Genomic DNA, 26,458 nt, shown 5'->3' on the forward strand with positions numbered 1-26,458 from the left:
CAGCTCCTCCTACAGGACCCTGAGATGCAACCAGGCCTGTAGTCAGCTGGGAGTCTGGGGGCCAACAGCCTCGCACCCCTGACCAGGACCCCTGACCAGGACCCCTGACCCGGACCCCTGACCAGGACCCTGACCCCACAAGCCCGCTCCTAGGTCGGGTGGAGATTCACGGAGGATGAACAGTGTTTTGTTTTGACCTGTTGCGGCCTTCAAAATAAAAGCTTATGAGATTTGACTAGCTGAGTTGTTTTGATAAGCGATGCAGATGATAAGTGATCAATTAATAATGATCAAATTTATTATAACAAAAACAAAGTTTTTAATAACAATGAAGGTTTTTCTCAGAATTAGAGACGTCCTCATTTTGAAGAAAACAACACAAAACTTAAGTTCTTCATAAAAAACTTTATTACTAAGAACATGGAACAGGTTCACGCTTCCTCTACTGTTTCTATAAAATGTTCATCTTCCACTTTAAATTAAAACAGAGTATTCGTCAGAAGTCACACAAACTGACCTGAGGTCAGTAGAAGCAGCTGAAACACACACACAGGTCTAAAGCAGTGACGTGAAGTGTTGAACTGTTTTGTCCTACATTATTGATTTTATTCTTATTTGTTTTGTAACATGAAGTGTGTTTGTGTGTGTGCGTGTGCATATGCGTGTGTGTGTGTGTGACACAGCAGGTTGGTTCTAAAGTTGACGTTTCACCTGATCCAAATCTCTCTAGTGGTGACAGATGATATTTCAACAACAAAATTCAGTAAAATACTTTTTTATTATACATTCTTTTCATTCTTATTTACATTCTGTATTAAGATGATCATCAGATCAGGTTTTTAAAAGTCTCAGTTCGTCAGTTTCCTGCTTTAGTTTGACAAAGTCTCTGGTTTTATTTATCAGCTCAATCAATTAAAGAATTGATCCACGAGTTCATTTTAAAACACGATTCAGTTCGATTCAGACTTTAGCGAAATGTTGGTGAAAGAGATCGTTGCTTTAACTTAACGTGTTTTAAATAGCAAACATTTTAAAGTTTGTCTTTAATGTGTGTGTGTGTGAGTGTGTGTGTGTGTGGCAGTAACGTGAGATGAATAAAAAAAGAACTTTAAGTGAAACATTGAAACTTGTGAATTTTGTGGGTTAAAAACTAGTTTGTGTTGTTCAAAAATAAAAACAGCTGAGTTTGTGTAATTTTGTGTGTCTGTGTGTGTGTGAATCAACTGCTGTTGTTCAACATCTTAATATAATCACATCAACATGTGATAAAACCACACACTGTGTCGGAATGAGACTGATTCTCTGGTTTTTAACGGTTTCCACATGAACAGTGTTGACAATAAAGTTCGTCCTTCCTGTCGGGGGGCGGAGCCTCTCATCTGACCAGCTGATCTGAGTCCAGTCTCTTTAATCGATAATGATCAGCGATCTCTCGATGGATCAGACTCTGTCTCCCGTCTTGCTGTTGAGTCCCAGAGCCTGAACCACGTCCAGACTGAGGCCGCTCCTCAGAGTCCTCCGCACTGCAACACAACACAGACACATCATTGTTGTTGTTTGTTCGTTTGCTGACTGGTCAGTGCACAATGTGACAGGAATCAGGTGTGTCATGCGTTGTCATTGGATGAGCGGTTGTCGAGTTATTTTCATGTACGACTTCAGAAAGCAGCAGCTGCTTTGACGCAGACTCCTCCCTCTTTGGCTCACGGGGAAAACTACAGCCAATGACAGCAAAGTGAGGTCAACACACACACGTCGTTAATGTTGGTTGAAGCTGTGACGTCACCGGGCAAGAAGCCGCGTACGTGTGACAGTGCCCCGACTTTAATCTGACCAATCACGTGCGGCGCTGAGTGACGGTTCTGATGCCGCCTCATTGACTGTGGGTTAAAGTTTCGGTTCAGTGTTCGACTCTCAGCTACGTGATGACCGCTCAGTGCGATGGTCGAGGTCGGAGCGTCCTTCACAGCTGCCGGTCGATCTGATTGGACGAGCACTAGACAGATTAAGTGATGAAGTGAAAACAGAGATTTGATTCGCTCAGATAAAGAGGGTGTTTTGGACACAGAGCTGCTGTTGTGTCTCAACAGTCTGAACCAGACCGAGGCGGCGAGGTCACGGGGTCACGACCTTCTGGAGATCTAAAGGAACATTACAACAGTTCTCTGTACTCACATGACTTCCTGTTGACTCGGGAGCGGGCTCGCGTCTTGGGGCTTGATGCTCGCTCGGAGGGATTCTGAGTCACGGACTTCACGAGTCGGTCCATGATCTCGTCTGTGGCGTCGTCCTGGGAGCTGGTCCCGTCGTCTCTGGCTACAGACATCTGACACGGACTCACCCTGCCCATACCTGGAGACCAGAACCAGAACTTAACACAGAACAAGGACAGAGACCAAGATGTTCAGATAAAGACTAAATCTGTCTTTACTGCGAAGAAGATCTGAGACGTCTCACGTCTAGAAATAGAAATAACTGACTAGAAATAAAGATGGATGACAGGTCTGATACGAACGCCCAATCATTGGGGTCAAAGTTTGTCTGTAGATTATTTTCTTGATGAATTAATGTCCCATCTGCTAACATGGAGGAGGAGAGGTTGATGGTCTATAATGCAGCCAGCCACAAGGGGGTGATAGAGACACGGAGCCGTCTACGATCAGAACTGACTCATCACAGATTCCTTGTCTGCACATTAATCAGCTCAAAATATGGAGGCTTTTATTTTGAAATAAAATAACTGAAATCAGACGGACACATCAGCGTCTCTTTGATCATCTGCTGCAAATAAACAGAAACATGTCTGATGTATCTGAAAACAGGAAGTAACTGTCAACAACAGTTTCCTTCCTGCATGCTCAGTGTGTTCCTCAGTTCCTCAAAGTAACTAAGTACATGTACTCGAGTGCTCAGGTCTTACTGCGCACGGCTCGGGAGCGTCTCAGGCCTCTCGGGTCGACACTCAGACGGGCGTCGCTGCTGACCAGCAGGTTCTTCATGTTCTCATGCTCCTCCTCCTGAGCTAGCTCCGCCTCCGTCGACGTGGAGACATGGGAGGGACTGTCCGGACGAGGCACCGCCCCCGAGAACTTCTCCGTCTGAGAGGAAGAGGAAGAGGAGAAAGACAAAGATGAGGAGGATGAAGAAGAAGAACCAGAGAAGAATGCAGCTTGTGTTGTTCTGCTCTGAGTGTCTGTTGTGTTGTGACCTCTGACCTCCCCGTGTGCGTCAGGGTCAGGGGGTCGTTACCTCTGTGATCATCTTGCCCCTGGTCTTGGTTCTCTCCCGGTGAGTCGCTCGTTTCCTCTTCAGGGTGAGGACTCGCTCTCTGGTCGTGCGATACTCCAGAGAGAACTCGCTGATGATGCGACAGAAGCTCGTGACCTTGATGTCTCTGATCGAAGACGACGGCTGACCCAGGAACAGCAGGAAGGAGTGGAACCTGACACACACACACACACACGTTCACTTCTGTGTAGCTGTGTGTATTGTATCTGAACAGATTGAATTCAGTGTGTGTGTGTACCTGTGTGTAAATGAGTTTGTGTATAAAGTTCACATGTGTATACATTAATGTGTGTGTGTGTGTGTGTGTGTGTGTGTGTGTGTGTGTAGTACCTGTTAATGACCCTGCGGTGCACCACCTTCAGGATGATGATCCTTTGTGTACAGTCCTTCAGGAAGTCCGTCAACTTGTTCTTCAGAAGCGCCTTCGTCTCGTGTTTGGCGACCACCTTCAAGTTGTCCCATGATGCTTTGCAGCGTCTCTCCAGCTGCACCAGGTTCTCTGCGAGCAGCTCGAAGTCCACCTGCAGGAACACTCCCTCGTCACAACCTGAAGGAACTGAACCTCACCACAGAGCTAACACATGTCACAGAGCGGTACCTTGGCAGAGCGGGTGATGGCAGGAACCTCCGAGTAGACGTCAGAGGATTCTGGGTAATTTTCCACCACCAGGTTGCAGGTGTGATGGAGCAGAGACTGACGGTGAACTGTGTCCTTCACCTCCACCACCTTCTCCAGGTAACCCAGCTCAAAGCCTTTAGCCTGGACACACACACACACACAATTTTGAACTACAAAAACTAGTTTTTAACACACAAAGTTCACAAGTTTCAATGTTTGACTAAAAGTAATTTTTTTATTCATCTCACGTAACTGACACACACACACACACACACACACACAAACACACACACACAAACATACACACAGGTTGTGATCACAGATAGCCACTGTTGTTTCTTCAAACAGATTAGACACTTATCTGTGATTTGTGTGTATGTGAGATATGTGTGTGTGACGTGTGTTTGGGTTTGACTGATCTGTCTGTGTGATATGTGTGTGTGTGTCTGTGTGATATGTGTGTGTGTGTGTGTGTGATATGTGTGTGTGTGTGTGTCTGTGTGATATGTGTGTGTCTGTGTGATATATGTGTGTGTGTGTCTGTGTGTCTGATATGTGTGTGTGTGATATGTGTGTCTGATATGTGTGTGTGTGTGTGATATGTGTGTCTGATATGTGTGTGTGTGTGTGATATGTGTGTGTGCTTGTCTGTGTGATATGTGTATGTGTGTGTGTGTGTGTGTGATATGTGTCTGATATGTGTGTGTGTGTGTGAAATGTGTGTGTGTCAGGGTGATATGTGTGTGTGTGTGTCTGTGTGATATGTGTGTGCACCAGTTATGTGTTCCTCTCTCTCTGTCGTATCTAACATGTGATGATTTACACACGCTTCATGACATCATCAAACAGCTCATTCCTTATTCCTCATTCATTATTATACAGTGGACTCAGTTTCCCACAATGCATTGTGAAAGTACTGTACAACTGCTGGTCCCTGACCATCATGCATTGCTCTACGTCTGAAGATATGAAAAATGTGGGACGGACGAGAGGAGAGAGAAACTGATCCTTCACAAATGGTCAGTTGACCTTTGACCTCCCATGTAGAAGTAGTGAGTCACACGTGTTCTTACGCTGGAGCTGTTCAGGAAGTTTCCGATGGCGAGCAGCGTCGCCAGGATCCTCCTGAAGGTCTGATTGGACGCCAGCTGCTCCATGCCCAGCTTCAGGTCGAACAGCGGCTCCGCGATCTCCTGCAGGGGGCGACAGAGTCACATGACCATCAGTCTTCATCTGGGTCACATGACCTCAGGATGACTGACTGAGTCACAGCATGATATCATGTTACCCCACATATCAATAATCATGTGAAGCTGATGTGTGAGTGTGTGTGTGTGTGTGTGTGTGTGTGTGTGTGTGTGTGTGTGTGTGTGTGTGTGTGTGTGTGTGTGTGTTACCTTCTCCAGAGCCTCGTAGTTGAGTTTAAAGGCCCACAGCTGCAGCCGGGGGGTCAGGGCGCTGATGGAGGCCAGGCTGAACAGGAACTGCTCGGCCGTGCCCAGCGGGACGTCGGGATTGGCCAGCTGAGCTTCCTGGATCTTCTGCTTCTCCTCCTCCGTGGGGGTCATGGTCAGGATCTTCTGCTCAACATGGTGGGGGGGGGGTGGAGTTCAGAGACCTTTCACCTCTAACACAGTCGACATAGACTCAGACAGGAAGGGATCGTTACCTCTATTCCCTCCTTGCTGATGGCGAACTCGTCAAAGTTGAGGATGGCGGTCTTGATGACGTGGACGGCCGGCAGCACGGTCATCCCGATGTTGATGGCGTTGCTTCTCTTCGAGTCCAGAACCTGGATCTCAGACTTCTTGGTCTCGGGGGCTTTCTGCACATTGAGACACGCGGTGTTAAAATGTCCGAGTGGCGTCGCTCTGACCACGACCAGCGCTCACACTCAGTGAGCATCGTGCAATGTGAAATCATTCAAATAAAATCATCATTTAGAGAAAATCTAAAAACAATTAAATCAGGACCAGGCCTGGTTACCTTGGTGACGTGGAGCTCCTTGGCTTTGGACTCAAACAGGTGCTCGAGCCGGGCGGTGTCCACCGCCACCTTGTCCAGAGACGCCCACACCGTCCCCCGGCCGAAACGACACTTCTCAGGCTTGTCCGCCTGCTTCAGCTCCCTCCAGAACAACTTCACCGTCTTCTTCTTCTGAACGGGCGCCGCCGCGAACGAGGGGGGAGGAGGGGCACCTGGAGGAGGGGGAGGTGGTGGGGGAGGAGCCATGCCCCCAGGTGGTGGAGGCGGGGGAGGAGGAGGGGGTGGAGCCATGCCTGGGGGAGGAGGGGGTGGGGGAGGGATGCCAGTCAAGCAGGCGGAGGTGGAGTCGAGCGTGTCCATGTCCAACACGTCGATGTCCTCCTCGTCCAGCAGGTCGGAGAAGTCCAGGTCTTTGATGCGCAGGGCAGCGGCGCTCGGCTGCAGCTGGTCCCAGGCGTCGGAGGGGCCCCCGGGGCCCCCGGGGCCCAGTGGGGTCAGGGGGGTGGTCTCCAGGCGGCGGGCGGGGCCCTCCACGTCCACGCTGCTCTGCTGCCGGACCAAACGGTTCTGATGGGGACACGTGGACACAGTTAATAAATGAAGGAGTGAAGACATGTTTTACCGTGTCAGGTTCCGTCCCGAGTCACATGACGTCATGTGATCTGGAGACACACGAGGTCATGTGATCTGGAGACACACGTGTCACGTGCACAGAGCGTCACGCTGACCTTTCGTTCCTCAGCCAGGCGAGCCAGCGCGGCCTGGGCGGACCCCTCCAGCCCTTCCAGCTCCGCCCTGCGGGAGGCGCTGCTCTCGGAGGCTGCAGGCGGCTCCACTGAGCGCGCGGTGAAGCTGGACAGACGCTCCAGCACCCGCCCCCGACCGCCATGGTCTGCTCCACCTGAGAGGAGGGACACACAACAGACGTCTCACTCTGCCTCGGGTTCCTGAGTCGCTCCATGACGTCCGCCTCCCAGAGGTCAGAGGTCACGAGGTGCTTTAAATACAGAGTCTCAGTCTGACCCTGAGCTGTGAAGTAGTAAACTGTGGATGACGACTAACTCCGGATCAGATGACAAAGTAACTCAGTGAAACACAACAATCTGCTTCAACATATTTAAACGTGTTTTGCTGAACTCGTCTGATTGGTTGTTCACTCGAGCTGAAGCTCCGCCTGCTGCAGTGTCATGTGCTCTCTCACCAGCCTGGACGCTCACTGGGTCCTCGCCGGGGGGGGCGGTCGGGCTCAGCGGCACTGAGGCAGCCGTCTTAGAGTAGAGCATGTCCAGCAGGAACTTCTTGTCATTGGAGAGCGTGCTGCAGGGACGCTGCACTGACACATCTGCACAGGCAGACACACAACACACAGTTCACCGTCACACACTCTAGATAACGACTTATACTTAGTCTACACTGGAGATTCATTGAGTCTGAGATGAGCAGCTGATCAGGGGTCAGATCAGAGGCCTGACTCTCACACTCAGGGAAGCAGGGGCTTGTGGGTAATGAGTTCCTTACCTGGGTCCTTCTGGGAGTCGGAGTGTCCGTTTGTGTCCGAGCTGCTGGAAGCTGCAACAACACGAACACGTCACAGTGTTGTAATGTTTCTTTAGAGGTAAATGTGTATTTCTGTTTCCTGACCGTGAGGTGCCGGCTCTGTGGCCCCTCCCCCCTGCCCCTCCTCCTCCGCGGGCGGAAAGCTCGGGGTTATGATGTCATCAGACGAGGACAGCCTGGACTGGCTCAAGTGTTTACTCCTTCTCTTCTTCTCCCACTGCGTCGCGGCCAGGCTGCGCAGGAAGTTACCTCTGTGGGGGGGGGATAGAGTCAACATGGCCGACACACAGAACACGTCCTGATGTCTTTGACTTTCAGCTTCAAAATGAATTTATCACTTGATTGATTAAGTTTTTAATTATAATAGAGAAGCGATCGTCCTGAACACTGAAGCAGAACATTTTGATTTTGATCATTAAATCTCATGTTCAGACTCAAACTGCAGAAATACAGTGAACCCCAGAAACCGACGGTATTATGTGTAATCTGCACCTTCACCACTAGATGGCACTATGTCGGTCCCATCTTCTGTAAGAACCACAGACAGAGGAGCGAGGTCATCAAGTGACGCACACGCTGATGGTTTGAGTCTGAACATGTTGAAGAGGACAAACTACAGACAAGCTACAGACGAACAACACACAAAGACGACACGTCAAATAATTATCACCAGCTGAATTTGTATTCTTCAAGTCAAAACCAAACCAGCTGCAGGCGGATTAGAGAAACATCCGAGGATCAGCCCCACCACCACCAGCAACACACACACGCACGCACACACACACACACACACACACACACACACACACACACACACACACACACACACACACACACACACACACACACACACACACACACACACACACACACACACACACACACACACACACACACACACACACACACACACACACACACACACACACACACACACACACACACTCCTTCAGTTTTCACATGGAAGATTCACTGTCAAACTTCAACATGTACGACAGGTGTGTCCGTTGTGTTACAGTTGGACCTGGTCCAGGTGTGAGGAAGCACAGAGCTGCTCTCTGGTCTGTGATGGAACATCTGGACTTCGTGTCTGTGTTTAGAAGCTTCACAACAATCACAGTCACTTGTTCTGATCTGACCCACAGCAGATCCACACCTGCATCTTCTCTTTCCATTTAACTGCAAACAGATTACCACAACCCAGACTGCAACCACACACAGACACACAAACACACTGCGAGGCACCAACAAATGCAGCAGCCCAGCCCGGCCGTCCACCCTCCAGCTCCCAGCATGCAGTGGGGCTGCAGCAGTACTTACTCAAACCTCCTTAGAACCGGCTTGTCCTGATTAACATTACAGTCATCTGAGCTGCAGGGACACAACACAGAGCTGAACAACACACACACAAACACGCACCAACAGGTTTCTCATCATCCTCAGCTGCTACGACACAAAACCTGATGACAGGTCTGTGAAGGGAGGGGGGGGGGGTAAAGTATACTCACCAGAAGAGCTGGTCAGACTCCCCAGAGCTGGGGGAGGAACGAGGGAGGAGAAGAAGAGAAAAGACGAGGGAGGAGGAAAAGAAAGAGAGAAGGATTAGAGCAACAGACAAAACAATATAATGTTATAATGGAGAGAGAAAGAGCGAGAGAGAGAGAGAGAGCGAGAGCAAGAGTGAGAGTGAGAGAGCGAGAGAGAGAGAGGATTAGAGCAACAGACAAAACAATATATTGTTATAATGGAGAGAGAAAGAGCAAGAGAGAGAGAGAGAGAGAGAGACAGACAGACAGAGAGAGAGAGAGAGAGCAGCAGTTTGTCGGATACAAACAAAAGAGGTGATCCAGAGAAATGAATAGACATTTTATGAACAAGATCCAGAGCAGATCCAGAAAAGTTAGCAAAATGATGAAGACATTTGAGAAAACCCAAGATCAAGAAAAGATGGAGATGAATAAATCTTAATCAAAAACTTAAACCCAGAGACGATCCAGAGATGAAGAAATGATCCAGAAATAACATCACTGAGACCTTATGAACAAAGGATCCAAAAAATGATCCAGAACTCAACCAGATAGAAAATAAAGATGATCCAGATATGATCAGGAAATAATCCAGAGATGAACCACGATAAGACAATCCAGACATTGACCAGAAATATTTCAAGATAATCAAGTAATGATCCAGATGTTTCCACATCCCAGTTAAATTATTACAAACACAGTCACTTCAGTCACTTTGATCTTTATCTGAAAATATAAATCTGTGCTCATCCAGCTGCAGCGTTATGGTTAGCATGGTTACCACAGATCCCAGTTCAGCCCACTTCCTGTTTCACTCACTTGAATCCGCTCCTCGTCTCCGTCTTCGTGCTCGACTGCTCTGGACTCACCGGGGACGTCTTCTCCTGGAAGACGACGTCTGTGGAGGACGATCTGCAGACACACACACATACACAGACACACACACACACACACATACACAGACACACACACACACAAACCAGCACACAGACACACACACACACAGATTAAATTAATGAATGGTCAAGTATGGGGAGAAAGAATTTTTGTCTCCTGAAGCCTGCAGGAGACACTTCAGACAAACACACATCAGGGTGTTAGTGATGTTTCCACAGCTGCTCTGAGGTCAGTCTCAGTTACAGACCTGCCGGCCGCTGAAGGCTCCTCAGAGATGGAGCTGGCTTTGGAGAATAGCCGGGACCTCCTGCTCAGACCCAGAGCCGACATGTGGTGGCTGAGGAAAGAGCGACTCCTAGTGGTCCAGACACACCGCGGCGGGGGGGGGGGGGGACACCAGTGGTGATATCAGAGACAGAGAACCCACACCAGGTCAAACACAACAAGAAGAACCAGGACCAGATCCCACATTAGATCAGCTGCAATTATAGATTATAGATTAGTCTGCAGATTGTTTACTTGATTAGTTGTTTTGTTGTTTAGTCAAAAACAAACTATGAATAAAGTTGGACTTCATGTTTCCACTTCCTCCCACTTTCCACAAATGAAATCATAATATCTTGGATCCAGGTTCTGCCACCTTGTGGTGATGCAGGGGTCATTACAGTCAGAGACTGAGCAGCATTGAGCCACGCTCGACCAATCACGAGTCAGTCTCTGCTGTCAATCACAATATCTCTGTTTTCATAAAATCAAACAACTTATTAAGGCCATGGGGCTGTTGACCTACATTGCAGCCAGCCACCAGGGGGCAGGAGCTTTCATATCGTCCATCTTTATTTACAGTCTATGGTCAGAAACATTTGGAAACACCACAGAAACCCAGAGAGAAACCCGGGCGGGGGGGGGGCGTTTGAAACAGGAACAATACAAATATCTCACTCCCTTCACTTACGGGCTGGTCGGCGACTTGGCGTCCTGCTCTGTGGTCACAGGGCCATGTGCGGGGGTGTGGGGGGGCAGTGGGGACCCTCTCTGAGATCCAGACGGGCTGGAGGCGGGACTGTCGGTGTCGGAGGTCAACGGAGACGAGGCCCTGCTGCCGAGTCCCGCCGTGGGGCTGCCGGAAGAGGCGGAGGAGATGGTGGGGGAGAGGAGGGTGATTGCGGTGGAGGGTGAGAAGACGGGGGGGACGGGGGAGGTGGAGGGGGAGGAGCCTGCAGAGGAGGACAGGAGGTCAGGGAGGTTTTGACTGGACGAGCGGCGGCGGTCGCTGGAGGCCGTCTTTCTTCTTTCTTTACGGAGGTGAGGGGCGGAGTCATCGACCTCACCGTCCTCCTTTCTCAGAGCTGCCTGCAACACACACACACACACACACACACACACACACACACACACACAGACACACACACACAAACACACAAACGGTTTCACTGTTCAACTGGAGGCTTCATGTTTCCTGATTGGTGCAGAGATCAGATGATGTCGTTCTTTGTGTGTTTGTCAGTGCGGCAGTTCTGTGTCTGTTGTTGTGTGTCTGATGTGTGTTGTGTGTTGTGTGTGTCTACCTCGTACACAGTGAACTGAGCTCGCAGGTCTGTCTCCGTCGTCTTGTCGTTCATGTGTTTGTGGATGATGTCCTCCATCCCCAGCTGCTCCAGACTGTCTGTGAGGTCGTAGAACGAGTCCTGATCAGGAAGTACTGCCAGAGTCTGACACGCACACGCACACGCACACACACACACACACACACACACACAAACACACACACACACATTAATACAGCTCAGAGCTCAGAGCTTCCCGATATTGTTCCACATCCTGACTGGACTGGGTGTTTGCCGTGTTGTGTGACTGTTATAAACTGGTGTTGTGTTTCTTCACCTTGTTGATGAGCGTCATGGTGAACATGAGCAGCTCGGTGTCGGAGCCGTTCCTCTCCTCCAGAACCTCCATCACATAACTCCACGCCTTCACACCTACAACACACAGACATATATTCACGTTTCATATCCTGCGATGACACATGATTACAAGTTTCACTGCAGGTCAACAGTGTGTGTGTGTGTGTGTGTGTGTGTGTGTGTGTGTGTGTCTGTGTGTACCTCTGCGTGTGTCCACCGTGTTCACAGCGTGGATCAGCAGAGGACTGTTGGACTCTGCATATTCCACAAACACGATGAGAAGCTTCAGAGCCGTTTTCACCACCAGACGAGACTGAGGAGAAACAGGTTCACTTATTGTCCAGCAGGTGGCGTCACAGCTTCAACACACCGACTCGTCCTGCTGCTTCAAACTGAAAGACTTTCAAACTGTTCATCAGGACGGACTCACCAGACTTCCTGTCAGAGTGTAGAGCCACTGAACCGTCTCGTTGTGGTTTATCACTCCATTCATCCCGTCCACAAAGAGCATGATCTGACTGAGAGCTGAACACACACACAGACACACAATCACACACAGTTACACGCAGCTACACACCACATGGGTGGTTGTCTCATCTGAGAGTCTGAAGCTTCATGTGTTTGTTCCTTAGTTTCGTTTGATCTGGTTCGTTTTGGTTTCACGATGTAATTTAGAGACTAAAGAAGTCTGTTGCCTGTTGGACATTTGCTGGTTGTGTTGGAGGCACGATAGTCAAGTAGTTGTTGTGTGTTGGACGTGTGTTGGACGTGTGCTTTGGCTGCAGCAGCCCTTTAATCCGTCTCACCTCTCAGGATGTAGTTCTGGTAGTTGTGGTCGGCCTCGGCTCCAACTTGAATGAAACATGTCAAACCTTCAGACGCCACGAACTCTGGAACCAGGTCTTTATCGTCCTGAGAAGAGGACAAGAGACAGGTGGACAGGACACATCAGCTTTACACGTTCAACCAGGTCCATGGAGGAAACACGTTGTGGGAACGAGGGAAAGGTGGATTCACTCCAGAGGACTGATCATAAACCTCTGAAGGGATGTGCAGGTGCTGATGTGTTGTTGTGTTGTTGTGTTGTTGTGTTGGGTTTTACCTGGAAAAGCTGTTTGAGAGAGAACAGAGAGCGTCGGAGCTCTGGACCCTGAGAGTTGTACAGTTTCTCTGAAACACACAAGAACAGGAAACAGGAAGTCACCTCAAGTCCACTCGTTCCCGAGGAGCGGGGGAGAGAAACAAACAGAATCAGCTGAGCTCCTAGTTTCAGTCACAGATTGAACACAACAGATCGATTTCAGCTCGTCTCCATCTAATGATGAACTAAACTACACAAAGATCCAGCTCTGATTTTACAGCTTGTCCTGCAGGAGGCGCTACAGCAGAGATCCCAGTGTGATCTGAGAAGGTCACAAGGTCACAGTGACCTGACGTCTGACAGCATCATGTTACGTTTTGAATTCTGTTAATCTCACATCAACAACACGTGTGAATCTGGTTCAACATGTTCGGCTTCACTTTCAACTCGATCTCATGATCTGAGGATCAACAGGTTCTGTCCTCCTGTCCTTCAGCTGTGGACACACAGGTTGACACCAGGTGGAGACAGAGAGCTGTGACATGTCCTCCGGTGGCCTGGACGGGGACGACTGTGGCTTCTACAACCGCTGTCACATTCCACCCACTCCTGTGGGTTCTGCTGAGTGTGTGTGATTATGTGTCTCCTCGTTTTTGTTACTTTTGTTATTCCTTCAGGACGTTTTCCAGGACAGACACTGACCTTGTCCACAAGCAGTGGACCTCCTGGGGCCCAGAGCCTGGTCCTTATGGGTAGAGTTAGAGTGAGTCATGTTAAAGGGAAAAATGAAAAATTCACTCATTCTCTTCTCAGAGTTTCAGAGGTGAACAGAGTTGCAGCCAAACCAAATACAATTTGGCAAAATGATGAATAGATGACAAGTGAACTACTTTCAAAACTGAATGGAAGTCAATGCAAAGTCTGAATAATGAGAGCTGTGTGTGTGTGTGTGTGTGTGTGTGTGTGTGTGTGTGGATGGTTGAAACTACCTCACCACTAACACAACTACCAGAGAAACACTTGCAGTAACACATGTTTTGTGTTGTGTTGACACATGAAAATGATTCAGGCAACTTTAAGAACATGACTCAGTCAGCGTTTGGTCTCGGACGCAGCTACTTCCTGTTTATTTGGATTTGATCTGGAATCATGGAGACGCTTCGACCGGAGGAGAGAAACTGTGCTGACGTCCAATCAGAGGCTGAGAAGATATAAACAGTTTAAAGGCAAAGACCACATCAAACTGCTCGCGGGAAAATGAACCCGTGATACAAATCAAAGCAGAAACACACACACAAACACAATCAGACACACAGACAATCAGACACACACACAGTCAGACAACATAACAGCAAATAAACAATACTAAATAGATGAGGCCCTGTTCCTCTCCTTTGCCGCCAGCAGAATAGGCATCCCATAATAACAGGCCCATCTCTTTGGACCTCAGACTCTTCTTCATCATCATCATCATCATCATCACCCACAGCTTGACCTCAGCTAACCTCTGAGCTGACAGTGTCCTGAACCTGCCTGACCTCTGACCTCTAACCCAGCACCACATTCAAATACTTCAACCTTTACTAAAAAGACAAGGTTCATTTCCATTGATCAGATAAAAGCATCGATCCTCAGTGTCCCTCTGTGATCTGTGTTTCCACTGCTTTCAGTCTGGTGTGAAACCGACTGAGTCAATGTTTCACAGAATCTGTGAATCTCCTCGTCAGCACAATTCCAAGAGTCAAAGGTCGAGTCCGATCTTCAGATTCACGTTATTGTGTGTCTCTGTTGTTGCAAGCATTTTTTTTTTTCGTGATGTCTCCACTGAGAGAAACACTGAAACCACAGACTCCACGTTTCTCCTGGAAATATTCCTCTGGTCTGCTGCATCGCTGGAAACTCGAGGATTCAAAGTGAGCAGAGAGCGAGGAGGCTCTGCAGCTTTAAGAGGTGTCATCACTTCTAATGACTCGCTGGGAGAAACTGCGACCTGTCATTTCAAACTAAATTACTACCGAACAGATGAGAGATGGATAGTTTGTGATAGTTCCACAATCACAGAGAGAGAACACACAGAAGCTGAATGAGGCCGAGGGGGGGGGGGGGGGGGGGGGGCAGCTCCCTCCCGCTCGGGGACGAGACACGAGGGACAAAGAGCGGCTGTGTCCCACATCAGTCTCACGAGGAAAAAGCTCTGGACCATAAGAGATGAATGGAAAAACAATCCATCCCAGAATATTTCCCCCCTGTTCACATGTGTCACCACAGAAGCTCAATGTGGATTCACAGCACTAAAAATAAATGATGACATCACAGTTTTCTTGTTTCCCCACAAAGTCCATCACTGAGTCGTTTCCTCAGTTTCATGTTAGAAAGGTTTTCATCCACAGCAACACCTGGAAACGTGACCACACCCTGGTCATGTGATGTAAACAGGAAGTAGATTGTCTCCTCCGCAGTCGGTTGTTTAGTTACACAAACAACTTCAAACCAGGAACAGTGATCGTGAAAGAAGCTTCGTGGAGGGAGGCACCGAACTGTTGGTTCCTCTCTGAGCTCGAGTCATCAAGAGACTTTGACCCAAGATGGACGCCGGCCAAACGCAGCAACAGCTGAGAGGCTTGAGGAGGGAACGTCCCTGGATCACAAACACACACCAGCTGAGAGTGTGTGAAATTCCTCCCTCCTGACACACACACACACACACACAAAGACACACGCACACACACAGGTATGTGTATGTGAAGGCTGGAGGAGTCGTGTTGCATTCATGTTCAGTCAGTCATCCTGTTAAAAAGAGCTTTGTGGAAAATAACATCGCGCTCACATTTCACAGGCTTTAATAAAGAGACACGTCAAACTTATTTAAAGTTGTGACGATCAAAGTTGCATCAGGAGGTCGGCTCGAGGGGCAGTGGACAGTAAGAGGACACAAATCAAATCCTGACCATAGAACCAGAGCAGCAGTGAAACTAACTGATGTCAAATTTACCACCACTTGGTCACACGCCTTCGCCAACCAATCAGGTGACTGTTTCCTACCGGAGTGTCACCGGCTGATTAATCTGATTGTGACAGAACACGAGTCGTAGCTGTGACAGTGGACGATGCTTCAAACGTCTTCAGAAGTTCTGACCACCGAGATGAAAGTCTCATTAACGTTATGACGTCACAGGGATGGAGAGAGAGAGAGAGAGAGAGAGATGGACAGAAGGACAGAGAGAGGGAAGGATGCTTGTGTTTTTCCTGCAGACAGGACGTGACCCAGATAAACTCTGTGGTATTTCCTGTTTGTGCCATTGTTGCTAATTTGACTCTGAAAGTGAGCTGAGAACATTATTTAGAGAAAGAGCTCCGAACCCCCCCCCCCCCCGAACAACGTTTCTCTGAGCACTGAGGTTCCCGACAGAAAGCTGCGCCTGCCCTGCTACACCTGGCACCTGCACCCATTGGACGGTACTAGCTGTCAATCACACCGTTCATTTTGATACACAGGCTGTGACAGGTCCAAGGTCTAAGACACATATAGGGATCTGATCACATGATCACAGGAGACTCATTCAGGATGATGATGTCGGATGTGACCAGAGTCGATGACTCTGATGCAGACTGAACGTTCGTTCGACCCTGATGGCAGCGGAGGAGAGAGAGGTTGTGATTTCACGTCTTCACTGTCCCTCACAACAAAGCGCCGCCTCAGAGGAGGAAGCATGCTGGGAAATCCCCTTCGCTGCAGGAAGGGCTGGGTCATGCCAAGCAGCGTGGGGGAGGAGGAGGAGGAGGAGGAGGAGGAGGAGGAGGAGTGCTGCAGCAGGATCTCTGGGAAATGTTCAGTGTTTCTCAAGAAAGGTTTAATTTATGAATTGAAGTGAAAGTCACTGATCTCCTGCTCGTCTGAACATGTTCACGTCTGTGATGAGCTTCAGCTCTACAGTCAGATCTTGTTAGTGTGTGTGTGTGTGGGGGGGGGGGGGTCGTCATCACTGACACTGTGTGATGAGTCCCTGTAACTTCCTGTCACCCAGAGGGGGGGGGGGGGGGTCAATGGGGTCAAAGGTCAGACTCAGAGTCTTGTGAAGGACGAGTGTGAGAACAGGTTTAATTCTGAAACTGATGATGTCGCTGAGATTTAATCTCATTAAGTTTCAGGACGTGTGCTGTCAGTCAATGACCCCATTGACCCCATTCTTAACTTTTTTAAAGAAAAGTTAAGAATGACTGAAATCCTGCCTGGTCCTGTAGTGTCCAGTGGCTGTGAACACACAGACACACAAGCAGACACACAACACAACAGTGACATCTGAGGTCTGGTCTGTACGGATCCCAGCAGCAGAGACACTGAGCGGAGACACACACTTCATCACTTGTGAGGACACTATCTCTACTTCACTCTAACTTGAACCACTTACTTCTTAGATTAACACAAACTAAACTCAACTAACCAGTGTTTCTCTCAGAAAGAGTCTTTGTACCCAGTTTTCAAAAGAGATGATTTCCTGAACAATGGCGGCTCTGTCTTGATCTCCCTGTTCACGCTCACTGTCTCTGAATCGAAACATGAGGCCGTCCAGCAGAGCAGATGTTCTTACAGATGTTCAAAGGTTCAGAGAACAGCTCCCTCCAGTCTGACCTCAGGTCAGAGGTCACAGTGAGCAGAATTCTGGACTGAGCTGAAGAACAGCAGGAATCGATTTCATCATCTTCATCATTAACGTGCTGCTGCAGGACGAGTCCTGACAAGAGCGACAACAGAAACATGAACCACTTTCTTTGTTGTGTATCTTTCTGTGGAACAACAGGAGTAGACCTGAGTCACACGTCTCCTTCATTCTGTCTGAGGACGAGCTGGAGTTATTTATCCTCACGTTCAAAACTACAAATCCCACAAGTTCAAATGAAGAGAGCAGAAGTCCAAAACGTAATGTTCCCAAAGAAACCAACAGTTATTGTAACACGTGCAGGATGTAAACAACACAACATTGAGGCTGTGACCACACAACAACTACTTTGCAGTTGGTTGCTTAGTAACAGAGAATCATAGGCCTGAGGAACACGATGGTGAAACGAGCCGAGGTCGTTTTTCCTTTAACGACGAATGAGGAACAGGGCGTCGGCGTCACTGTTTACAAAAACCTCTGTTTCTGTTTGTCCAGAATCAAACACAACCCTGTTGTTTTAAACTAAAAGAAGCCCGGCAGCGTCTCCACCGACCTCCTGCTGCACACAGGAGGTCAGGCCACCACAGCTCCGTGTCAGGTGACGCTACAGAACCCCCCCCGGGAACCTCTTCACTGTTAAATCATGAGTTCTATCTTTCTTCTCTGAACAGACGTGACACTGTGAGAAGCTTCTCGATCTGAGGAAAACCTGCAGCTGACTGGGAAACACGTCACTGTGGTGAGAGACTGGATAGAGAGACGGAAAGAAGAGAGAGAGTCTCCTGACCGAGAGTTTCCCCTGACTCATCACCGCCGAGCTGCAGGAGGGACGAGCCGCTGGAAAGAAGAAACCGGAGGAGATAATTACCGAGGATGGAGTGAACACGAACGGAGAGCTGAGTCCTCAGGATCAGAATCGGCTTCTTTCCTTTGCTGTGGAAAAACCAGATGAGAGACATGAGAGTCTGTGGAGAGACACTGGTTCAACCTCAGAGACACTGACAAGGCCTCAGGCTACAGACACACAAAGTACACACAACGTACACACTGCAGGAATAACAGCTGGTCTCCTCCACATGTAAACAGTTGTGTTAATGTAAAATACAGAATGTAACTGGACAGCAGCTGTTAGCAGTGACAACAGGACCAGAGACTCTTGAGTTCTCCATGTTGGTTCTACTCTGGGAGCTGAGGGGGGTGCTGGTGGTTTTCTTCTGGGAGGAGGTCATGTGACAGGAGCCTGACGAATCAGAGAAGGCTACGTTGTGACTAACTGTGACTAGATGGACGACACATTTATTTAACATCTACTTTGATTTTCTAGTTCTACCGACAAGGAGGGGGGGGGGGTCCTAGCCTATACAGGGTGATCAATAGATGTCATGTCATCATCGTCAACATCATCATCATCATCATCATCAGTGACCGAGCGTCTCTGAACTGATCCCAGAACAGTTTCCTCATAAACCTACAGACTGAGGCCTGCTGGGTTCAGAGTCTGGAAAGAAGGACGGAATGGAGGTATGGAAAGAATGATAGATAGAGGGGGGCAAAGGGAGAGAGAGAGGAGGAGGGAGGGAGAGAAAGACAGAAAGAGAGAGAGAGTGAGGGAGAGACCCAGAGAGAGAGAGAGACCCAGAGAGAGCGAGTAAAAGAAAGTAAGAGTTTGTGTTTGTCTAAGGATAAAGAAGGAACAATTATGAGATTTTTTTTGTCAACATAACACACACGCACACACAAAAGAAACACACACAATTTCCAGGTCCTTTTCCAATGACGTGTTCACCACATTTATAAACCCTGTAGATCCTTACAGCTGCCAGGGACTCAGCTGGGAACACACACACACACACACACACACACACACACACACACACACACACACACACACACACACACACACACACACACACACACACACACACACACACACACACACACACACACACACACACACACACACACACACACACACACACACACACACACACACACACACACACACACACACACACGTTGGTCCTTCTTTAACCCTGATTCTAACCTGAACCGTTCTGCTTGTTGTTGTGGACAAAATGTCCTCACATTCAGATGAAGACATGTCCTCACATTCATAAGAAGACATGTCCTCACACACCCCTGCTGGTTGCCACTATGACATCACAGCCATTGAAATGTGTCCTACGTGTGAGGGTGGTCGAGCAGCATTTTCTTCTTCACGGCCTTTTCAGAAGCTGCTGATGAACTGCACCAATGTGTCAGGTCGGGGGGTTGATGTGTGCGTGTGTGTGTGTCTGTGTGGTGTGTGTGTCTGTGTGTGTGTGTCCGGCTCATGTGGACTCAAGGCCGGCGCATGCTTCTGCAGCTGCGGCTTTCAGGCAGTTGTGTTGACGGACTTGTTTTGATCTATGGTTCTCAAAGGGCTGCGCGTGTCTCAAAGCAATTCCCCACCAGAACACTAGGTGGAGTAAAGTGTTTTGTCGAAGACGACCTCAGAGACGCCTCGTTTGTGTGTGGCAGTCGTTGTCGACTGTTTATTGACTTCTCCACAGCTGCTCCTCAGAGCCTTTTTCTGGAGGACAAATGTTTCTCACGTCTTCCTTTTTACAAGTGGACAAACTTTGGGATCTCTTCTTCCAAACGCTCTATTCTAATTATTTTTGCTCCATATTCGTTCTTTTAAATCTTCTGTGCTTTCTGCCGGTACTATGAGTCATGAAACCGGAAATGTGACTCCGGAAAGGATGGAGTTAGCGGACCAATCACAGCCTTGCGGGTTGCATGAGGCTTGCGTAGCTTTGCCGTTTAGAGCTCTTGAGCTTGCGTGTAACTGTTCGTCACTGTTCAACTGAATCCACTCTAAAACTGAGCGTTGAGTTTTCATGACTCAGCACCAGTCACCGTGATCAGCTGACGTATGTGAATGTAGTTGTTTGATTTCCAGGTGGTGACGTTAAACCACAGCAGAAGACAAGAGGAGGTTAAAGGTTCGTTGAGTGAAGGACACTTTGGAAAAGAGAAGGAGGAGCCGGACGCTCTGGAGGAAACATCAGGAACCAGAACTCTGCCTCTTCTGCTTCTTCTGTCTTTTCATGTCCTAATCTGTCAACAACTGGGACACTTTAACTGGTTGATGTGATGAAGGTTCCATCTCTTTATCGTCACCTGGTGTTTCCTCTCTGGACAGGAAGTGACGTCTTTACACATTTCAGACCTAAATCACGAGAATGAGACAAACTGTTCTTACTTCACGTCTTCGTAGAAACTCTCCAGCTCGTCTCTCTGCTCCGACAGCGACGAGTCCAGGTCCAGATAGTTTCCATTAGGAGACAACTGAAGAGTGCACTCCTCCAACTGAGAGACAGAGACAGACACAGAGACAGAGACACAGTCAATCTACATGAACTGAGTGAGTGTGTGTTATATTTGACCTTCATAATAAAGAGACTGAATAAAATAAATGTCCCTGAAGCTTTGTGATCTGATGATGATCCTCAGAGTGAACAGCTGCAGTGAGGAAACAAACAGAAGCTCCAGAACCTCTTCTACTGAAGAGCTCAATATTCCTACATCAAATAAGAGCCATGAACACATCATCACACCCGCTCACATGTTAAACCTGACATCTGAAGTGATCCACACTCAAATACACACGGGTCATATCACTTCTGATTTCTTCTAGATTTCTGTTTATTGTGGATAATGAAAAGATCAGGAAGTGATGTCATCAGGAAGTGATGTCACACTGCATCTCTGACGTGATCTCAGGACGTTTCTACAGAATCTCAATCTCCAGGATCTGATGAGGCATGTTGATGAATCAGATGTTTTAAGACTGAATTGTCCTGTGAACAGAGGAAGGTGGAGTCACGGGGCTCTAATCACAGGTTGAGGTCAGTGATGGAGCTGATCTCAGAGCTGTTGTTCCTCCTCACTCATCAGGTTAATTCCTTTCACCTGTTCTATCTTTAGATAAAGATTCAAACGAGATCAGTTGGTTCTTTCCTGTTGGACTTTAGAGAGCGAGTGTCTTCTGATGAATGATTTATAATATGATTCATATTATTATTATTGGATCATTGATTATGATGTGACAGTAAAACAAAGGGTGACTTTGTTGGTAGAACTCCATGATGGAAATATATAGTGTGAAAGCACCACGGTCCTGCAGTAAGGAAGAATGATCACATTCTGTCTGAGGACTCCAAAAACGTCCAGATATTAGGCAGCAGCAGGTTGTTGGGTCCGACTCGTTCCCACCAACAGGAACATGTGAGGAACATCCAGGCGGGGGGCGGAGCCTGTAGGGCAGCAGGAGGAGGGACATGACTTATAAACTCTGCTGTGGATAGATCAGTGTTGTTGTTTACAGCTCATCCACACTCATCACCAGAAGATCTGGAATCTCCTCGTGTTTCCAAGTTGACGTCTTCGTCTTCTACGTGTCCGGCTCCTCCTCTTCATCCTGAGATGTTTGTGTTCTTCCAGTTTCACGTCACGTGTTAGAAACCTCATCCACACGTCCACTCGCTCTCTGGGAAGCTTCCACACATTGTCCTGCTGGTTCCTCACTTGGACTCAGTGCGTAAGGTTCCAGAAGTCTGGACTTTACGTTCTCACACGAGAGCCTCCAGAACATTTCAGTTCATGTCTGAAGAAGCAGCTCAGGATTCCTTCAGAAGTTGATGTGAGATGAGCAGCAACAAACAAACCTCCTCCAGCTCCAGACTGGGAGTTCACAGCAGAAGGTTTTCTGTGCATTTATTTCTGTAGTGCCTTTGGGCATGGCAGGCTGAGCGTCGTGCGGCTGTGAGTCATGGTGAGGTATGAAAATGGAAACAAGGCCAGAGAACGATGTTGATGTGAGCTCAGTGCGTATGCGTACCTGCAGAGTGGCATTCTTCTACACACACAAACACTAACACACACACACCCTGTCTGAAAACACACACCCTCACTGAGCTGCACTGTGACCAACACATGACATCACTTGCATGTTCTGAGCCAGTGAGGTCACGTGGAGCAATGTGGTTCATTCACGAAAAGAATCTAAATCTTAATAGACTCAATGTATTTCCCAAATTTTGATCAAACAGAAAAAAATTAAGTGTCCGTTTGTTTCCAGTCACGTTCTCCACCAGGAGAAAAGCTGCACGTACCGCCTTTGTGCTAAGCTAGGCTAACAGTTTCCTCAGCTTGCAGTCTTTGTGCTAAGCTAGGCTAACAGTGTCCTCCTCAGGACTTGATGCTGTTTATATCTCAGTGTCTCTGCTGCTCCCCCCACGTGCAGAAGGAAAAGCGTGTTCAGCTCTTATCAACACTCGGTTGTTAGCATTACATCCGTCCGTCCATATCTCCTCCTTATCTCATATTAACAGGCCCCACCCTCTTCCTGCGAGGACTCCGCTCGGCCCACACCAGCCAGTGATGGGGGGGGGGACTTGTCCTGAGCAGCAGGAACGCTGCAGAAGACTTCATGAGGAGAATCAAGTCTCCACACTGATCCTATCACAGCGTCCACAGAGGAGGCCCGGCTGCAGGCCGAGCCCCGGGGCATGCTGGGAACAATTAGGGTTCGGTGGAGGAATGTAATCTAGTGGGCCGGCCGCTCGCTGGTCTTTATCTGATGCTGCTGATTCCCGCGGCCTCCGAACGCCTCGCAGCCGGTCGCATGTCGCTGAAGGATCTCAAGCTTCTGCTCCAACACGTCTGAGACGAGTGATGAATTACAGTGCTGTCACAGACACAAACTGCTGAGTCATCATCTGCTCATTCAACAGCGACTCAATAAAACAGACTGTGACTTTATCTCTGTGCACTTTAGCCTGAAGTGAAGAATGACTGAGTCACTGACACATGGAGCAGCCTTCACTTCCTGTCAGGAAAACTGGACTTCCTGCAGCAGAGTCAACACAAAGGAAACTGCAGGACATTTTATTACTCAGGACTTTAAATATTGAACTGCTGTAATGCTGCTGTACTTGTAATCGAGTATTTCCATGTACTCTACTTTGTACTTGTACTCCACTACATCGGTGGACTACAGAACCTGAGGAAAACTGCATCGGACCAACAACCAGCAAACACGATAAGAACCCGTCTCAGTCCTCAGACCAGTGGACTCCAGAGTCGAGACCTTTAAACCTTCAGAACTTCTAACCTAAGACCTTCAGAACTCCAGAGCAGATCCTCTTTAGTCTAGACCTTCAGAACTAAGTCTTGTTGGACCTTCAGACCAGCAGATCCTCTCAAGTCTAGACCTTCAGACCTAAGACTTGTTGGAACGTCAGACCAGGAGATCATCTCAAGTCTAGACCTTCAGACCTATGACCTTTAGACATTAAGATCCTCTGGAGTCCAGACCTTCCGATCTTGAGTTCAAACATAATGAATCATTTGGAAACTCTTGATTTTTAACGTATCACTAACTGATTGAGTCTCTCAATCCTAATCCAGATCTTTAAAAACTCTTCCACTGGTAAATCCTGACAATCTTTGGGAGGTTGAATATTTCCGATTGCAACTGAAAGTCCTCCAGAGACAAGAACTCCAGGACTCTTGAGTCTAGACCTTGAGACCCAAGAACTTTACACCTTCAGACCTTCAGTCCCCAGAACTGCAGACCTTCTAGAGTGTAGACCATTAGTGTTTAATGTAATATAAAGATGGTCTCCTTGTTCTAAAAGGACTCTTTCAACTTGAGCTTCAGGGACAACATCATCCAGAGTGTCCCCCACAGGCCCCTAGCAGGTCCCCCCCTGATTGTGTTGCAGTTTGTGTTGCAGTTTGTGTATCAGGTAAAAATTTGGCTCCACCAACATTCAGGTCCCTGTCCTCAGAGTCCAGACCTAGCAGGACGGTGGGGACATGTCCAGACCTCAGGGGAGTTAGAGAACCTGAGGGTCTGGTATCTGAACTTTTGGCAACAAATCAAGACACAAAACAAAACAATCTAAATTATCACCGCAATATAATTTGTATCAATTAAACTATAAGACAAGTTCCATTAAGCGAATATTGATATGACGCTTGTGTTCTGTGTGAACACAGTGAGGAGGTTTGACACATTAATGATCAGTGGGATTCAAACCTTCACTCAGGAGCAAAATGTCTCTGAACTGAAATAACATTGAGACTTTTGATGTGAGAATTATCAACTGAAGCTGTTTATCTTGATATAACCTTCAAATTATTTTAACACTTTTAACTTTTCATCTGCGAGATGTTTTAATGTCCTGTTTTATTCAGGTTCAACTTGTTTATGATCATATTCATATTCTATTCATAATGAATGTTAATCAGGTGCTTCAAGGCTGACATGTCCCTGTTCTCAGGTGTTTTATTAAACTAACAGTAAAAGTCTGCTTCGTTCTGCTGTTATTAAAACGGTAGAAACCAAACAAAGACATTATGAGATTGATGAGAATAAACAATAACTTCTCTACACGAAGGAGTCAGCGATGGTAACTTCACAGGTTGTTTCCTTCATGTTATTTAAAGTTCTGTTCTCGGTTCTGTTGGCCGGGATGAAGCCTGGATGAAGCCCGGGCCGGGGACCCTCCTCCCGGCAGGTAGCTCCGTGTGTGACCCACCTTCAGCGGCGCCTCCAGCAGCTTGTGGATCCCGGGGAGCTGCTCGCTGAGCGGCAGGTTCTCCTCCACATTCACCGTCGGAGGTCTGCGAGGCTCGGGGAAGTTCGTGCAGATGAACGGGTCCGAGTCCTCCAGGAACTGGACCCGGCAGACGATGGTGGCCATGGCCGAGAGACCGCAACCCAGCGGCGGCGAGCAGAGTGAGAGTGGCTCGGTGCGGAGGTTCGAGATCCACCGAGACAGACGTCAAATGAGCGGGGACAGAGGACGTACACACATCCGACCTGCCTGTCAAAATAAGACAGAGGCTGTACACACATCCGCTACTGCCTTTCAAAATAAAGAGTTCTAAATTAATTTAAACAAGTGTCAGAAAACTCACTTATCGATGATTTTTCACCACAAAAAAAAAAACGGACAATAATCATCCCTAGGTTTAGCTTTAGTTTTTTTACTCTTTGGTTAGGGTTGGATTGTTCTTGCATTAAATCTGGATTTATCTTGTTTTACTTCTTTCTGTCTAATGTCATGAATAGTTTGTTTTATTATTTATGTGCTTTTGTGTGATATGTCTGTGTCTTAATCTGCTTGTGTTTCTGATTTCTTTTTAAAATATTTTCTTTATTGTATTCATTCACAGTGCTCTACATTTCAGTCTTTATTTATAAATTGTGTGTTTCTGGGTATGTGCATCATGCGTCTTTATGTTATTAGCATGTTTTAATTCGACAATCAACCCATAGATGAACTGTAGATGAAAGTCAGCCTGTAACGCTACACGTAGCCTACAAGTTAAATAATTAGATTTTTTTCATTTTGAGTTGACATCACATTTACATAAAAATAAATATAAAATCTCTGAATTAAAAACTTTAAAAACCTTGAATGTAAAAGTTCTTTCTGCCTGCACACAGGCGTAATGAGTTCTCAGGCTCCGGTCGAGCAGCTGGAGGAAGAATGATCTGCACAACTTTATGTTCACATCTCTCACCAGTAAATCAGGGTCTCAATAGTCATGTGCACGTTTAAACATTCAGTTGATGTCAAAGACATTTATTCTGACAAATGTACAAGCACACTGATACTGAGACGAACATGAGAATAAACCAGTTTTTTGCAGGAGAATCCAAAAACTGAAAATCTACTAAGAATCTCTTAAAAACTAGAGATGACTTAAACGTTGTTACATGAAATAAAAAGAATGAGGAGAGGAAACGCTTCTGCAGAATAAAGGAAATGAAAGAACTTTTTCATTCACGTGAACAGGAAACGTCTCAGTTGATCAACACCAGTCGTCACTGTGACTGGAAGATTATCAGCCTAGATCCTGAAGGTTGACGGGATACCTCC

The 26,458-nt window shown here is 47.6% G+C and overlaps 1 protein-coding gene across 6 annotated transcripts; it reads right to left on the reverse strand.

The window, feature by feature from the left end:
• Positions 1-390: 390 nt before the first annotated feature.
• Positions 391-25,353, reverse strand: fhod1 (formin homology 2 domain containing 1). 6 transcript variants are annotated; one of them, XM_062391453.1, is made up of 28 exons: positions 25,109-25,353; positions 20,764-20,870; positions 18,385-18,449; positions 12,880-12,947; positions 12,584-12,689; positions 12,208-12,302; positions 11,979-12,090; positions 11,758-11,852; positions 11,442-11,585; positions 10,829-11,226; positions 10,121-10,228; positions 9,796-9,888; positions 8,959-8,985; positions 8,771-8,821; positions 7,535-7,701; positions 7,412-7,462; positions 7,095-7,235; positions 6,622-6,794; positions 5,894-6,460; positions 5,577-5,732; positions 5,305-5,487; positions 4,981-5,100; positions 3,887-4,048; positions 3,619-3,809; positions 3,250-3,442; positions 2,921-3,098; positions 2,176-2,352; positions 391-1,523 (listed from the first exon to the last, which is right to left on the reverse strand). In XM_062391453.1, exons 1-28 carry the CDS (start codon positions 25,271-25,273, stop codon positions 1,441-1,443), a joined length of 4,176 nt encoding a protein of 1,391 aa, XP_062247437.1. In that variant the 5' UTR covers positions 25,274-25,353; the 3' UTR covers positions 391-1,440. The 6 variants fall into 6 exon arrangements, with proteins under 6 accessions (XP_062247437.1, XP_062247694.1, XP_062247527.1 ...); XM_062391710.1 differs by lacking the exon at positions 10,121-10,228; XM_062391543.1 differs by lacking the exon at positions 8,959-8,985.
• Between the last annotated feature and the right edge of the window lie 1,105 nt (positions 25,354-26,458).

The sequence above is a fragment of the Platichthys flesus genome, chromosome 1, assembly GCF_949316205.1.
Source record: "Platichthys flesus chromosome 1, fPlaFle2.1, whole genome shotgun sequence".
Taxonomy (NCBI): domain Eukaryota; kingdom Metazoa; phylum Chordata; class Actinopteri; order Pleuronectiformes; family Pleuronectidae; genus Platichthys; species Platichthys flesus.